We start from the raw sequence: 14,281 nt of genomic DNA, 5'->3' as shown, positions 1-14,281 counted from the left end.
ACATCCTGTATACATCAACGTGATCCAATGCTATGCACCCACTGCCGACAAATCCGAGGTGGAATTAAGCAACTTTTATAAAGAACTAAAGGACCTTTTATCCTACACTAAAAGAAATGAATTGACCATATTATTGGGAGACTTTAATGCCAAAGTGGGATCGAGATAAGTAGATCGAATTGTGGGTAGATACGGATTAGGAGAGCGGAATCCATGTGCATCACAAATACCTGGTTTAAACTACACCCCCGGCGATTATATACATGGCAATCGCCACAACATACTGAAGAAAATATAGTTAGAAATCAAATAGACTATATTCTGGTCAACGAGAGATACAAAAACGGCATATATGGTGTAAAAACATACCCGGGAACAGAGATAGGCTCTGACCATAATCCAGTAGTCGGGAATATACGTGTAAAACTTAAGAAAGTTAAGAAAAAGAACAACCAGAAGGTGGATGTTACAAAATTAAGAGATCCTCTTACACGCACTAGAGTACAAATAAGGATTAATAACGATATACCAAAACTACAAATTGAGAAGGTCACTGATCCACACCAACAATGGAAATGCTTACAAGAAACCTTAAACATGATAGAAGAAGAAGAAATTGGATCCAAACAGAGAGCTAAAAAGAAAAATTGGATGACTGATGAAATAATAGACATGATGGAAGAGCGAAGAACATATAAGAACAGAAATGCGCAAAAATATAAAGAGGTGAACACAAGAATAAGAAGAGAAATAAGACAAGCTAAACAAAGATGGCTGATAGAAAAATGCGAGGAAATAGAAGAGCTACAGCGAAAGAACGACCACGGTGCGATGCACAAGAAAGTAAGAGAAGTGACCGGGAAAATCAAAAACAAAAAAATGCGAGCAAGATATCAGCCAAACGCAATTCGGCTTCCGTGAAAACTTGGGAACCAGAGAAGCCTTATATAGCATGACAGTCCTTTTTCAGAAATGTAACGATCGACAACGGAAGATCTACGCTTGCTTCATAGATTATGAAAAGGCTTTTGATAGAGTGGAACATGTACAACTCATTAAAATGCTAGAAAGAAAGGGATTAGACAAACAAGACATCCAGATTATCAAAAATTTGTACTGGCACCAACAAGCGTATGTTAGATTCGGTAAGCTGGTAACGGACCTGGTGGACATCCATCGAGGGGTACGACAGGGATGTGTATTATCGCCCCTATTATTCAACATGTACTCGGAAAGCATTTTCGCGGAGGCCCTGCAGGAAGAAACTGATGGTATTAAGATCAATGGACAGATCATTAACAATCTGCGATATGCAGACGATACGGTGATCATTGCCGACACGCCAGAAGGACTCCAACGGCTACTAACAAAACTAAGTATAACGGGAGAAAGGCTTGGCCTCAAAATAAACGTTCGCAAGACCAAAGTAATGGTTATTAGCAAATCTCGAAAGCCTCCACCAAGGATATCAATAAATGGAAAGGACATCGGAGTGGTCGAAAACTTCAAATATCTTGGAACTTGGATAAACTGCCACTTGGGTCCTGAACCAGAAATAAGAGCCAGAATAGAAAACGCAAGGGGCACATTCAACAACATGAAACACCTTCTATGTGATCCTGCACTTAACTTTGAGCTGAGATATAGATTTGTAAGATGCTACATCCACTCTGTATTGCTGTACGGGTGCGAGGTTTGGACGCTAAAAGTAAACACCATAAACAAAATAGAAGCGTTCGAAATGTGGACCTTGCGAAGGCTCTTTAAAGTCCCATGGACAGCACGTGTAACCAACGAGGAAATATTGAGAAGAACACAACACGAGAGGGAACTGCTAAAAATTGTCAAGAGAAGAAAAACGGCATACCTTGGCCAGATAATGCGAACCAGTAAATATACCCTACTTAAACTAATAATTGAAGGAGAGATTGAAGGACGACGGGGGATAGGGAGAAGAAAACATTCCTGGCTAAAGAACATTCGTGATTGGACCGGCCTGAATCCCCACACCCTGTTCCAGGTTGCTAAGGACCGAGGGTGATTTGCTGAGATTGTATCCAACCTTCACTAGTGGAGATGGTACCTTGAGAAGAAGAAGAATATAGTAAAGTAAAATATGGAGCGCGGAAACATAAACAATAGATAAATAATAGAGGTTAGGTAAATTATTAGTAGTGTGTGCATAGTAAATAACAGTGTATAGAAAATTTTAGTACTTAATTGTAATTTAATTGTAATTTTTGATGATTTTGATTTAGTTCCGTTTTACAAGGAGTGTCTTAGTTGGATGAACCCAAGTGATAATTAAACTATTATATAAACGTAACAATATTTTAATTTTTGAGTCACTTTAACTTGAATAGAAAGAAGATTGCAATTTCTGTTGTTATTATCATTATGACTTTTTTTTGCCTTTTGATATACCTCATTTAATAGAGTTTCTTTAAAAATAGACAAAACGTTTTTAACACGATGTTTCGGCTAGAAAGTAGCACTAGCCGTTATCAAGTGAAAACTGCTACAATCGAAACATTTATAGTGTCAGGTGGCGAGGGTGATCGGTCGGGGGCCGTTGGCGGGTGGGACAGGCCGAGGTTCCTGACGCGTGACAGTAGAGGTAGAGGATTTTGATATGTTCTGTCCAAGTGTGTGTGCTCTCCGAGGCCAGACCTATTTGTTTCTTGCTTCGTTTCACCTACGTAATATTTTCCATACTCGCAGGGCCCTTCATATATATACAGTTCTTGTTGTCTAAGATGTTCTCTGGTTTTGTTTTCTTTATTAAACTTCTTATACTTTTCCCACAATGGAAGACTGTTTTGATACGTGTATTTTGTTGCAATTTTTTTGATTTTTTCAAAATATAACGTCAAAACCACCTTCTGTTGTGGGAAAACTATAAGAAGTTTAATAACGAAAACAAAACCAGAGAACATCACAGACAACAAAAACTGTATATATGAAGTGACCTGCGAGTGTAGAACATCTTACGTAGGCGAAACGAAGCAAGAAACAAATAGATCTGGTCGCGCACGGCATACATGGACAGAACACATCAGAATTAAAAGGACTGACACCAGAATTCTACAAAAGGAAACCTACTGGAAGAAGAGAAGTTCCTTCATCCAATGCAACAAAAACATTTTTAGTCATCTAATCGTGGAAATCTCAGCACTGTGGCAACCTTGACCTGCCCCACCTGTCAACTGTCACCAATCGATGAAGTGGCTCGCTCTCCACCTGACACTTTATATATAAATGCAGGTAGCTTCGATGGTAGCGCTCAGTTTTCACTTGATAACGGCTGGAGATATTCTGTAGCCGAAATGTCGCGTTAAAAACGTTTTTAGTTCGAAACTCCATTATTTAATTGAGGTTATTAATTAACTGATAAATTAATTCTTAAATTGAATTTCGTGTTGTATTGTCCTTTATTTGCACATCGCTTAAACACTTCATAACCATCACTTACTGTGTCTCCAAAACAACGCTGCAATCAATAGGAGCAAAACTATTAGGGAAAGGATAATTGGCAACCAAACTTTTGTATTTGTGTAGAATTTCTCGTCCCATGAATGATACACTGCTGTCGATACCGTCGGGATTACTGCAAACAATATTTACATATTAATTTTCACATCAGATAAAGATAGATATGTTTTAACTGATGAGTATGAATGTCATACAACTATTTCGGAAAAAACTAATAGTTTATCCAATAAAAAACTGAGGTACCAATCTCAATGTAACATAACTTTCAACCCATATTGATACTATACTAAAAGTTAAAACAAAATATTAAAAATATTTCGTAAAACTTACTCCCATCAAAAGTAAGAGTTGTAAAATTATACAAGGCTTCTGTATCACCCGCATTATTATAAGCACACACTTTTAACTGGTATTCCGTTGCCGGTGTTAAGTCGGTAATACAAAATATTCTTTCAGTCGGCTTCACGTGGTTTGAAGCAGTTGTCCAGGACGAATACGTTACTTTCTTGTATTGAATAGAAAAGTAAAGAATACCACAACCACCATCGCCCCACGAATCTAACCACACCGTGGCCACGGTCGCATTCATAGTGAGCATTTGGGATTGCTTGGGTTGTACGGGAACTGAAATACAAGTCAGTAATGCAGGGGTAAATATTTTCAGAAATATTCGTTGCTTTCTTATGTGCAATAGAGTTTAAAGCGGCCTATACACATGCAGGCAAGTGTTAAGACTTGCCTGTACAGGTCGAGACACGCGAGGAAGTGCGAATGTGTATGTGTCAAAACTCACGGCGCGTTCAATTCCAAGCGCGGCTCGAAGCGAATCAGATTGTGTGTGATTTCAGAGCAAGTGCGAAGGCCAACTTCATTTTTCGCACAGCAGCAGGCCCCACCAACTGGTGAACCTCGAGGTTTAGCTGAATAGTGTGTGGCTGCAATTCGTTTCGCACTTGCTCGCAGACTTACCTGGACACACTTGCCTGCATGTGTATAGCCCCCATAAGTGAATCTCTAGCCCAAAATTCTGCCTTATGCTAACTAACTAGCTGTTAAACGTTTATTCCGCTTCCAACGGGAATGGCTCAGGTTTCAAATATTTAAATGGATTACCTTGTGCATTTTGACATTATTGGATTTCTGAGACCATTCTGGTTATGACAATTTAAAAAATGTTTACGGCTGCTTTGGAGCCACTTGCATTTTATGACTAATATATTTAATAAAATTATTTAATAAAGTATTTAATCTAAACCGCAATCACTACCTTCTTCATTTATTAAATGTTTAATAAATGTAATTAGTCGAGTTAAATGAGCATTTTTTGAATGTATTTGCGCAATTTGACTAAACTCCATTATTTAATATTTTATTATATAATTAATTTTAGATTTGCATATTTCCAAGTATGTCACATCAATTTTATTGCAATACAGAAATCAATGAATATTTAGAAGGAAGAATTTTTCTTCATAACCTACCTGTACCCTTAGTGTGGGTAGGAATTATGTCGCACGGTAAACCGGTTCCTATCCTGTTGAAAGCTGTTATATATAACAAATATCTGCTACCACACCATAAACTTCGCAACATGTGTTCGTCAGTTCTAGCTGCAATTTCTAATTCTTCCCAATCGCCATGATCCCTTTTATAATTTATGACGTACCCCAAGATCGGTGACCCACCATTACCTTGATCCGACCATCTAAGAGAAATCGAATGATTCTTTTACCCAACTTAACAACGAAAACACGAAGTTACCTTAAATGAAGACTGTCCGTAAATGCTTCGATTACGTTTAATATCGGAGCATCAGGAGGAACTAAAACTTTAAGATGGTACACGATCTCATCTTTTCCATATTGATTTTCAACAGAACAAGAATAATTTTCTTGATCAACGTTTTGAATGTCTTTTATAACCTATCAAGGAATATTTTTGTATTTAGGACTCGCTTTTGTTACCTTTGGGCAACTTACCAATGTGGCATTGGACATGACAGATCGTCGTCCACTAATTTCCAATGGTGAATCATTCATTTTCCAGTTGGTGTTAGGCAATGGTACACCCACGCTTTTGCAGTGTAGAAAAATATCTTGTTTCCAAGCGCTAACTACCTCCCTTCCAAAAGAGGCAATTTTTGCAGGCACGTGTTTTGATGGAATTACGGTTATAACTCTTGTACTTTCACCTTCACCTATCTGAAGAAAATTTGATGAGAATTTTGCTTGTGAAACCTTTTACATCTCAAAGTCAATGTCAATTGGGTGTTGTTGAGATTTCGTATAATTGAAGCCTATGTATCTTCTGACGTCATATATATCCATATATTTACTTTTAAATAATAAAAACGCCCAATTTTTATAGTTTTATCATATTTGGCATCTAAACAAATGGTGGCCAGACGTCACTTCTGACATAAACTTCAAAATATGTCAGGAACGATACTTAGGTATAGGATATCATATATAAAATCTGTTGTATATATTGTTGTGTTGTATGTGTTTAATATACAGAATGTTTTATTTAAAATTTAAAAAAAATACTTATTCACGCATATACAAACACTCTGTATATATACAAATATAATATTTTAATAGGATAAGTGAATAAATGAACTATTTTTGTCCCTAAGATTTTTTGATCGTTTTAACATATCTCGGGAAAAGGTATCATCCCAAAATCGCAGACTGAATTCACGAATTCACAAAACCCTGGGAATATCCAAGTTTATTATTGAATTGTTTTTCAATACCACTTTCAGACTTTCATTAATTGAAAATAAGGTTTGTTAACTTTAATTTCCTGTAGACATACTTATCAGCCCTATAAAGCTCATGACAATTTCGTTATTCAATATTCCAATTTTGTAAAACTGGGTTTAATTTACTAATAATTATTGTTACTTACTCTAGTTGAAGCAGTAACCCAGAACTGTAATGTTGATGTTTCCTGACCTCTCACAACTTCATGCATTTCCGTGGTTGGGCTAAGCGCCCTTTTGTGTGTGCCCTCCTCCTGACCATCTTCCACAACACTCATATAAAATGTATAACCAGTTAGTGGGCCATTGTTGAATTTTGGAGGTAACCACGACACTAGAACTTTGTTAGCTGCACTGACAACTGCTTTAATTTGTGCAGGAGCTGAGGGAACTGCAAAACAGGTCACAGGGATTAATTTTTCGTTTTAATCTTACTAAATGTCTTTTTATATAGAACTTAATCTGCGTCTTCGATGAGACCACCCGAAATAATTTTGAGTGTTAAAGGTTTGTTTATATTAAGTGATTAGGGTTCAAAACTTGACGTTCGGGGTGATATCTTCTATTGAATAAATCAATGGGTAGATTGAAAGAAAGCTTTCAAACAATCTCCAAGAAATATCGGTATAAGACGTACCATCCTCTTCGGTCTGACAGTATACCGGTGATGATCTAACTCCATCGCCGCTGCCGGTGTAGGCTAAAACCGTTATGCTATAATTGGTAAATTTCCTTAAGCCCGAGATTGTGGTACGTAATTGATTGATAATTTTCGTCTGTTGATCGTCGTTGTCTGAAAATAAATTATATATAAAAACATCTCCATCATAACATTTTTCGCTACTTAGCTACGGAAACTTACCGTACCATTCTCCGACCGAATGATATGTAACTTTGTAACCCTGAATGATTCCATTACACCCTTCTCGTAAGGGTTGTTCCCACGATATGTGAAGACTTTGAGCATTGAGTACTGAACATTGAACGTTTTCTGGGGGCAGTGTGGGAGCGTCTTCTAAAGTGCGTGCTGTTACTGGTTCGCTAGCAGGACCGGAACCTCTACTGTTGTAGGCCTATATACCAGTGCATTATAAATTACAAGAGTGTTCGAAATATTTACATTCCAACCTGAATAATAATAGTATATGTTGTGAATTTTCGTAAGCCTTGTAAAATAGCTTCACCGCCGTAATGGGGCCGGACTTCAACACTTTTAAACACATAATTTTGCGATAGGCTATTGCTATCTTCCATTTCTTGATATCCTACGTGGTAACCCAACAGATTTCCATTCCAGGTTTCTCTAGGAGGTGGTTCCCATGTTACCACTAATTCTGTCGATGTCTTCGCCTCAGCTCTGATGTCTACCGGAGATCCGCTGGGAACTTTTGAAGCAGACAAATCAAATAAAGTGTTTATCATGTACTGTGTGTATTGTATTTGTAATAATTTGAAAGTTGTATAGTCTGTGAAGTCAAAAGAGTGTTTCGGAATAATTAATTTCAATGACTATTTACCTTCTTCTAACGTATTTACTTGAACGGTTTGACTTGGCTCGCTAAGTCCAAGACGGTTTTCGGCTAATATCCGTAAATGGTAAACCTGAGCGGGTCGGAGATTGGGTAAGGATGCCGTCGTTTCAGATCCTGGAACTGTAATTTTTGCTGGCAGGTTTGGCCACGTGTCTGCAAATCAGCCCTAAGTTATTTGGGGTTAACTGGATTATTAAATGCAATCACTTCGAAATAAATCTCCTATCTGGTCAATTACTAATCAACGCGTAACTACAAGAGTAGTAAAAATTTGTAGAAATTAGAAAACAAATTTTTCATATACGGTGAACGGCTAAATATGGAGCAAAATTATTTAAAAATTAGGTATTGAATTTTAAGAAAATGCTCTGACATGCCCATCATAATTTCCAGGTTTCTTTTTTTAAAAGGAACACCATTTTTTTAAAATCCATTTTCGAATTTTATGCATAATTCATGTAGCATACCCTCTATCTATTTCTCACTCTTTATGAACAAAAAAAAAGAAATGAACAGATGAGTAGCTAGTACCAGTAAAGCTCTTAAATTACTACAATTACATTTCTGTCAGTAAAGAAAGTGAATATGCCTCATCTAAATGAAACCCAGAGATTGAAATTTCCATTTCTATTGGATATGTAAATAAAACGAGAACTCAAGCAGAAGTTTGTAATTTGTTTAGCGCCAAATATCCAGATATATCTATCACAAGATCCACAGTGAGTAAAATTGGGAGAAAATTTACACAAAGCCGTGTTCAAGACATTACTTCGGATATTTTGCTTAGTTTACCTTATTGCGAATTTAATTCTAAATTTTAAATCATCCAAATTTTGTGGTTCCTTATACATTTTTGATTTTAAATATTCCCAGAGGAAAAGATCCAGTGGAGTAATATCTGGAGGTCTTGCAGGCCATTGTATTGATCCCCTTCACCAATAGACCGTCCGGGAAAGACTATATCTAAATATTCACGCATCTAAATGAAACCCAGAAAATTGAAATTTTCGTTTTTATTAGATATGTAAATGAAACGACAACTCAAGCAGAAGTTTGTAATTTGTTTAGCGCCAAATATCCAGAAATATCTATCACAAGATCCAAAATGAGTAAAATTGGGAGAAAATGTATACAAAGACGTGTCGAAAACATTACTTAGGATATTTTGCTTGCGAAATTTAATATCTAGATCTTGCAGGCCATTGTATTGATCCCCTTTACCAATACACCGTCCGGGAAGGACTGTATCTAAATATTCACGCACTTGTCGGACCACCATTCTGTTCAATTAAAATCTCTCTATCAGGCTGATTTGTATTTGGCAGCATTTATTGTTTGTGAATGTTGTGTATGATTTTCTCTTAATCGTGGGGGATTATTTGTACTCTAATACATATAATTGTGTTTATTTATCGTACCATTTAAACACAACGTGTATTTATCTAAACTGTCTCTGAAGATGAAAAAATGTATTTAAGTTGCACCTTTGCATAAATAGTTTTCTAAAATCAAGATCATCTTCGTTCAGTAATGTAATCTTGTACGGATGATACTTCTTCTTCTTTTCATACACGCAAAGCTGTTCGTTAGCTAACATCAGTAGTTGCAACTACTTCAGATGATGCATGCATGCATGCAACTTCTAATAAAATGTTTAATCTTGTGCACTCATTAGTTTTTGGACGAACTGGCTGTAGACGATCTTTTACATGTTCTGTTTCTATAAATTTTGTCTAAATTTTACTCACTGTGGACCTTGTAATGGGTCTTTCTGTATATTTTGAGTTAAATAAATAAAAATGTAATTTCTTTGGGTTTCATTTAGATGCGCTATTTGACAATTTCAGAACTTTACTAGTACTAGTTACTTACTTTTACTACTACCCACTACTTCTTTTAAACTTAAATATATTTTATTCTTTGGCTCATAATTTAACACAGAATTCGAGAATGGATTTTAAAAAATAGTGTTCCATTGAAAAAGGAACTTGGTATCGACATCTACTTTTTGACCAACCCTGTATGTTTTCTGTATACTGCAAAAAATCCGCAAGAAAAAATTATGGAAGACGTGTAGAATTTTTCTTGAAATCCAATACTTTATTTTTAAATGATTTTGTTCCATCTTTTAGCCGTTGACTGTAGATATTTTATATAAAGTTGTCTTGTATAATATATAATATAGATAGATAGAGAGATAGACAGTTTTATTCACAAAGCCCAGTATGTATACAGTGGATGTTTCGTCAGGAAACGAGTACATTATTGAGTAATATAAAGATACATGCAATTATGTATATAAACAATACGATAACACACATTTAACAGTACAGTATAGAACAGTTACAAACGGATATACAAACGGTACTAACTTATTGACAAAATGTAGCACTCCTGTAATATATGTTTCACATTCTTTCAGGTCGTAGAAAGCATTGGTTGGCAGAAGCTTTTTGATGCACTTTTTAAATTGTCTTGTAGATAATGCTTTTATGCTTGTAGAAAGCAAATTAAAGTAATAAGGTCCTGCGTAATTTAGCGACTTTTTGTAGAACATGTGGTTCAGTCTTGGCTTTAGAAGGTGTTCTCTGTTTCGGGTGTTATAACCGTGGACATCCGTGAGTTTCTTGTGAGAGCCTTTATTTTTATGAACGATGATGAATAATTTAAATACATATATGCAAGGCACTGTTAGTATTTTATACTTTATAAATATATCTTTGAAGAATAGCCTCGGGGGCAGTCTGAAAATCAACCTAAGTGTCCTTTTTTGCTGAATGAACACCCTCTCCGCATCACTCGCTTGTCCCCAGTTTACGATTATATGAAATAGACGAGTATACTGAGGCGTAATAGAAAGTCAACAAGGATCCTTCAAAGAAAGAATCTCTGATTGTTAACATTGCAAAAAACGTTTTGTTCAGTTTATTAAAAACATTTGTCGTAGTCCCACTTTAGGAAGGCATCGATGTAAGATCCGAGAAACTGTTTGTGTGGTTTAATTCCGTGAACCCACCAAGCTGAACGCTATGTTAGTCAGAGGTTTAACATACTGACCAGTGAATTCGATCGCAACTGTTTTTTTCCAAATTTATGATCAAATGATTCTGTTTGCAAAAATCAACAAACTGTGCCACAACACTAGAGAACCTATTGATCAGCTCCTGAGCTTCCCTTCCGGAGACGAAGATGGATGTATCATCCGCGTACATAAAAACGCGGCAGTTGCTATTGAGGAACTCAGGAAGGTCATTCACATACAGAAGAAAAAGTAGTGAACCTAAGATTCCTCCCTGGGGCATACCTAAGTTGACGTTGAACGGTTGCGAGTATATTCCATTCACTTTGACCCTTATTTCCCTGTGTTTCATATATGATATTATCCAACTATTGATATTACTTCGAAACCCTAGTTTTTTTGCCATGATATTCAAATCTAAGGAATCGAAGGCGCGCGATAGATCAAAAAACACTCCCACAACTGTCTCACCCATGTCAAGTTTGTCGTAGATATACTGGACAAGGTTATTAGTCCCCGTTTCCGTTGAGTAACCAACACGGAAACCATGTGTCATTCTGTCGTACATGGCTTTTTGAGTACTTTAGAGAAGCAACCTGCGATTGTTATAGGCCTATAATTCTCTATTAGCTCAGAGTCTCCCTTTTTGAATACAGGAATCATTTTTGATTTTTTCAATGCCGCAGGGAACTGCCCGCAGAGAACGGACGTATTGATAATAGTAGTTAAATATGGAGCTAAAACATCTCCACAGGTTTTTATGAGATGTATAGGTATTTCATCGATTCCAACAGATCGCTTGTTTTTGAGTGATTGAATTAAGGTTAGTACCTCTCTATCGGTGTATGGTATGAAAAACACACTCTTTGCCTTGGTGGTTGGAAGAGTACCAGTTTCATCTTTAGTGAACATAGTATCGGTCTTCGACTGCACGTGAGTGGCAAAAAATTGTCCGAATTCATTTGCTATTATGTTATCATTAATTACATTGACATTATTAACATTTATTCGTATACGGCGTTGAGTTTTTTCCTTACCCAGCTTCTCGTTGACAAGTTCCCACATTTTTTTACTTTTATTGTTAGAAAGACTTATTAAGTTCGAGAAGAAAGCCTTTTTTCATCGGCGACCTGTATGTTTACTGGGTTTTTCATAATTCTGTAGTTTTTTCCACAGCTTCATTATTAGTGGTTTTGCGTCTCCGGTTTAACTATTTTAATTAACTCATTTGGTTTTTGAGTTTTTCGGAAAATCGTATAGATCTTTTAAGTTTTGTGTTTTTTTGCTGAATTGTTCTTTTAGGATGTGATACCTCAAAGCACCATAGTACATGATCCCAAAATATGTTGAACAGGTTGTCAATGTTTGTGTATTCCAAAAGAGGTATGGTTTCCTTCACGAAATAGCTACGGAATTCAGCAATGCTGTTGTCTGTAACAACTTTTTGTTCGCCACTGATCATCGCATTGAAATTTATATTTTGTGAGTAGTGTTTAAAAGTTATTGCCTGGGCTAAATGATCTAACTAAAGGCGGAGTTTTGGTTAGTTTTGGTATATATATATATATATATATATATATATATATATATATATATATATATATATATATATATATATATATATATATATATATATATATATATATATATATATATATATATATATATAATGATATAGAGGGTATTAAAATTAAAATAATTGACTATCATAACCGCGTATAATGTGTAGGTAAACTATACAACTGAAATTATTTATTCTGGAATTATTTCTGGTAGTTATCACATAATGTGTTTTTTTTTTGTTACATATGTTTATTAGACATATGTTAGCACACTTGAATAGCATATCAAACACAAAGTTAATCTTGCTTTATTTGAGGAATCCATACAATAACTGGGAAACGCATGAAGACATGCAGTTGGACATTTGCATATTTGGTTTACTTTTTAAATTTGATGAATATGAATAGTACTCCCCGGCGAATGAAGCAAAAATTAATGTGTTCCTTTTCTCAACGAGACCTAGGTCGCCTAACTCTATAAAGTAAAGACCAAAGTTATAATCTTATCTTCCACCCTTCAATGAAAAGTATTAAAGCAAAAATTTCCCTTCGACGACTTTTTTTTTGGTGTTTACAAATTATAAAAAAATAAATAATTATATAAATGTTTATAATATGTTTTTGATGTTGTTAATGTTGATTGCTATATAACTATGTGTAATTTGAAGTCAGTTTTTAGTTGTGAGTTTGATTGTTTATATGTCAAGCAGTCACAATTATTATAAAATTCGTTGTCCCTAGTTTATCTAACCACAAAACATTATTATACAGTACTTACCGGCACCTGGTTTATATTGCACTATGTAATTCGTTATAGGACTGTTTCCAGCGTACGGATATGTCCACGATATGCCAATGGACCTGGATTGTTGGTCCATAACTCGAACATTTCGTGGTGGCTCAGGAATTTCCTGGACAATCAGTTGAATGTTCATATCGTCACTGCCATATGCGTTCGAAGCGGCACATATAAAAATACCAGTGTCTTGACGTATGGTTCGTTCAATGCCTGGTAATTTAGATCAGAAAACAGCATTGCAAATTCCCTTTTTGGAAACAGTTTTTATATATTTGCTAGTTTAATGAAACTTAATCCCAAAAGAACATTAATTAAGTTCATATGTTAAATTTAAATGGAGTGTGCAAACTTTATAAAAATATTAATGAATTATCGAAATTTACCCAATTCAGACACCATCCCATCCGCTAGGGCTTGTTCCCTAATAGAGTAACGTTGATCACCTTAAACAAAAAAACAGGACCTAAATTGTACTATACTCAATTCATTTACATGAGTTCACAAGTTTGAAGGGCATTAAAAACGATTCTTCCTACCTTCCTTAGATATGTGTTGCCCTCCAACTTTCCATATAATCTGCATTGGAGTATCGCCATTAGCCGAGCATTGCAAATGGGCTTGTTCGCCTTTAACTACTTGAATTTGTTTAGATTTTTGTATAAAACGGGCAGGTGCTAAAAATTAATTTGCATTATAAAAGGCTTCCTCAAATTTATAAAAGAAAATAAATTATTAACACAACTTATATTAGTAATATTTAAACAAAAATTATTGCAGATTTCATTCATTCAAAATTAGGCGAGTATCCATTAAAATAAATTCCCTCTGCCTAATATAAATTTGTCTTATAATCAACCATTTTGAAAGTATAAATTTTCTACAAACGTTTTAGTGACATCTACAGAGTTTATATTAGAAAATTATACATGCAACATTTGTCAACAAAATATAGAGAAAAATGCACTGTTTTTAATATATTTTTAAATCATTTTATTATTTTAATAATAATTTTTAAAAAAATAGATAAACATATGAAACGAAAAGACCTGTTTTTTATAAACCATATATATCTTCTAATACCTAATTCAGGTAAAATCTGTTATATATATATAT

General features: G+C 35.2%; 1 protein-coding gene across 8 annotated transcripts in view; it reads right to left on the bottom strand.

The window, feature by feature from the left end:
- The window catches only part of LOC132697784 (cell adhesion molecule Dscam2), a 222,408-nt gene that overhangs the window by 7,597 nt on the left and 200,530 nt on the right, over positions 1 to 14,281 (bottom strand). For all 8 annotated transcript variants that reach the window (XM_060663427.1, XM_060663454.1, XM_060663446.1 and 5 more), the window contains exons 15-27: positions 13,705 to 13,842; positions 13,552 to 13,611; positions 13,148 to 13,378; positions 7,774 to 7,941; positions 7,385 to 7,641; positions 7,119 to 7,329; positions 6,894 to 7,049; positions 6,403 to 6,647; positions 5,472 to 5,693; positions 5,254 to 5,414; positions 4,974 to 5,197; positions 3,823 to 4,116; positions 3,473 to 3,607 (exon numbers count right to left, since the gene is read on the bottom strand). In XM_060663427.1, coding sequence (XP_060519410.1) covers positions 3,473 to 3,607; positions 3,823 to 4,116; positions 4,974 to 5,197; positions 5,254 to 5,414; positions 5,472 to 5,693; positions 6,403 to 6,647; positions 6,894 to 7,049; positions 7,119 to 7,329; positions 7,385 to 7,641; positions 7,774 to 7,941; positions 13,148 to 13,378; positions 13,552 to 13,611; positions 13,705 to 13,842 — 2,502 coding nt within the window. The remainder of the gene's footprint in view (positions 1 to 3,472; positions 3,608 to 3,822; positions 4,117 to 4,973; positions 5,198 to 5,253; positions 5,415 to 5,471; positions 5,694 to 6,402; positions 6,648 to 6,893; positions 7,050 to 7,118; positions 7,330 to 7,384; positions 7,642 to 7,773; positions 7,942 to 13,147; positions 13,379 to 13,551; positions 13,612 to 13,704; positions 13,843 to 14,281) is intronic.

This window comes from Cylas formicarius, unplaced genomic scaffold (genome assembly GCF_029955315.1).
Source record: "Cylas formicarius isolate icCylForm1 unplaced genomic scaffold, icCylForm1.1 PGA_scaffold_10__41_contigs__length_53128322, whole genome shotgun sequence".
Taxonomy (NCBI): Eukaryota; Metazoa; Arthropoda; class Insecta; order Coleoptera; family Brentidae; genus Cylas; species Cylas formicarius.
This window is presented reverse-complemented; position numbering and strand designations above follow the sequence as displayed.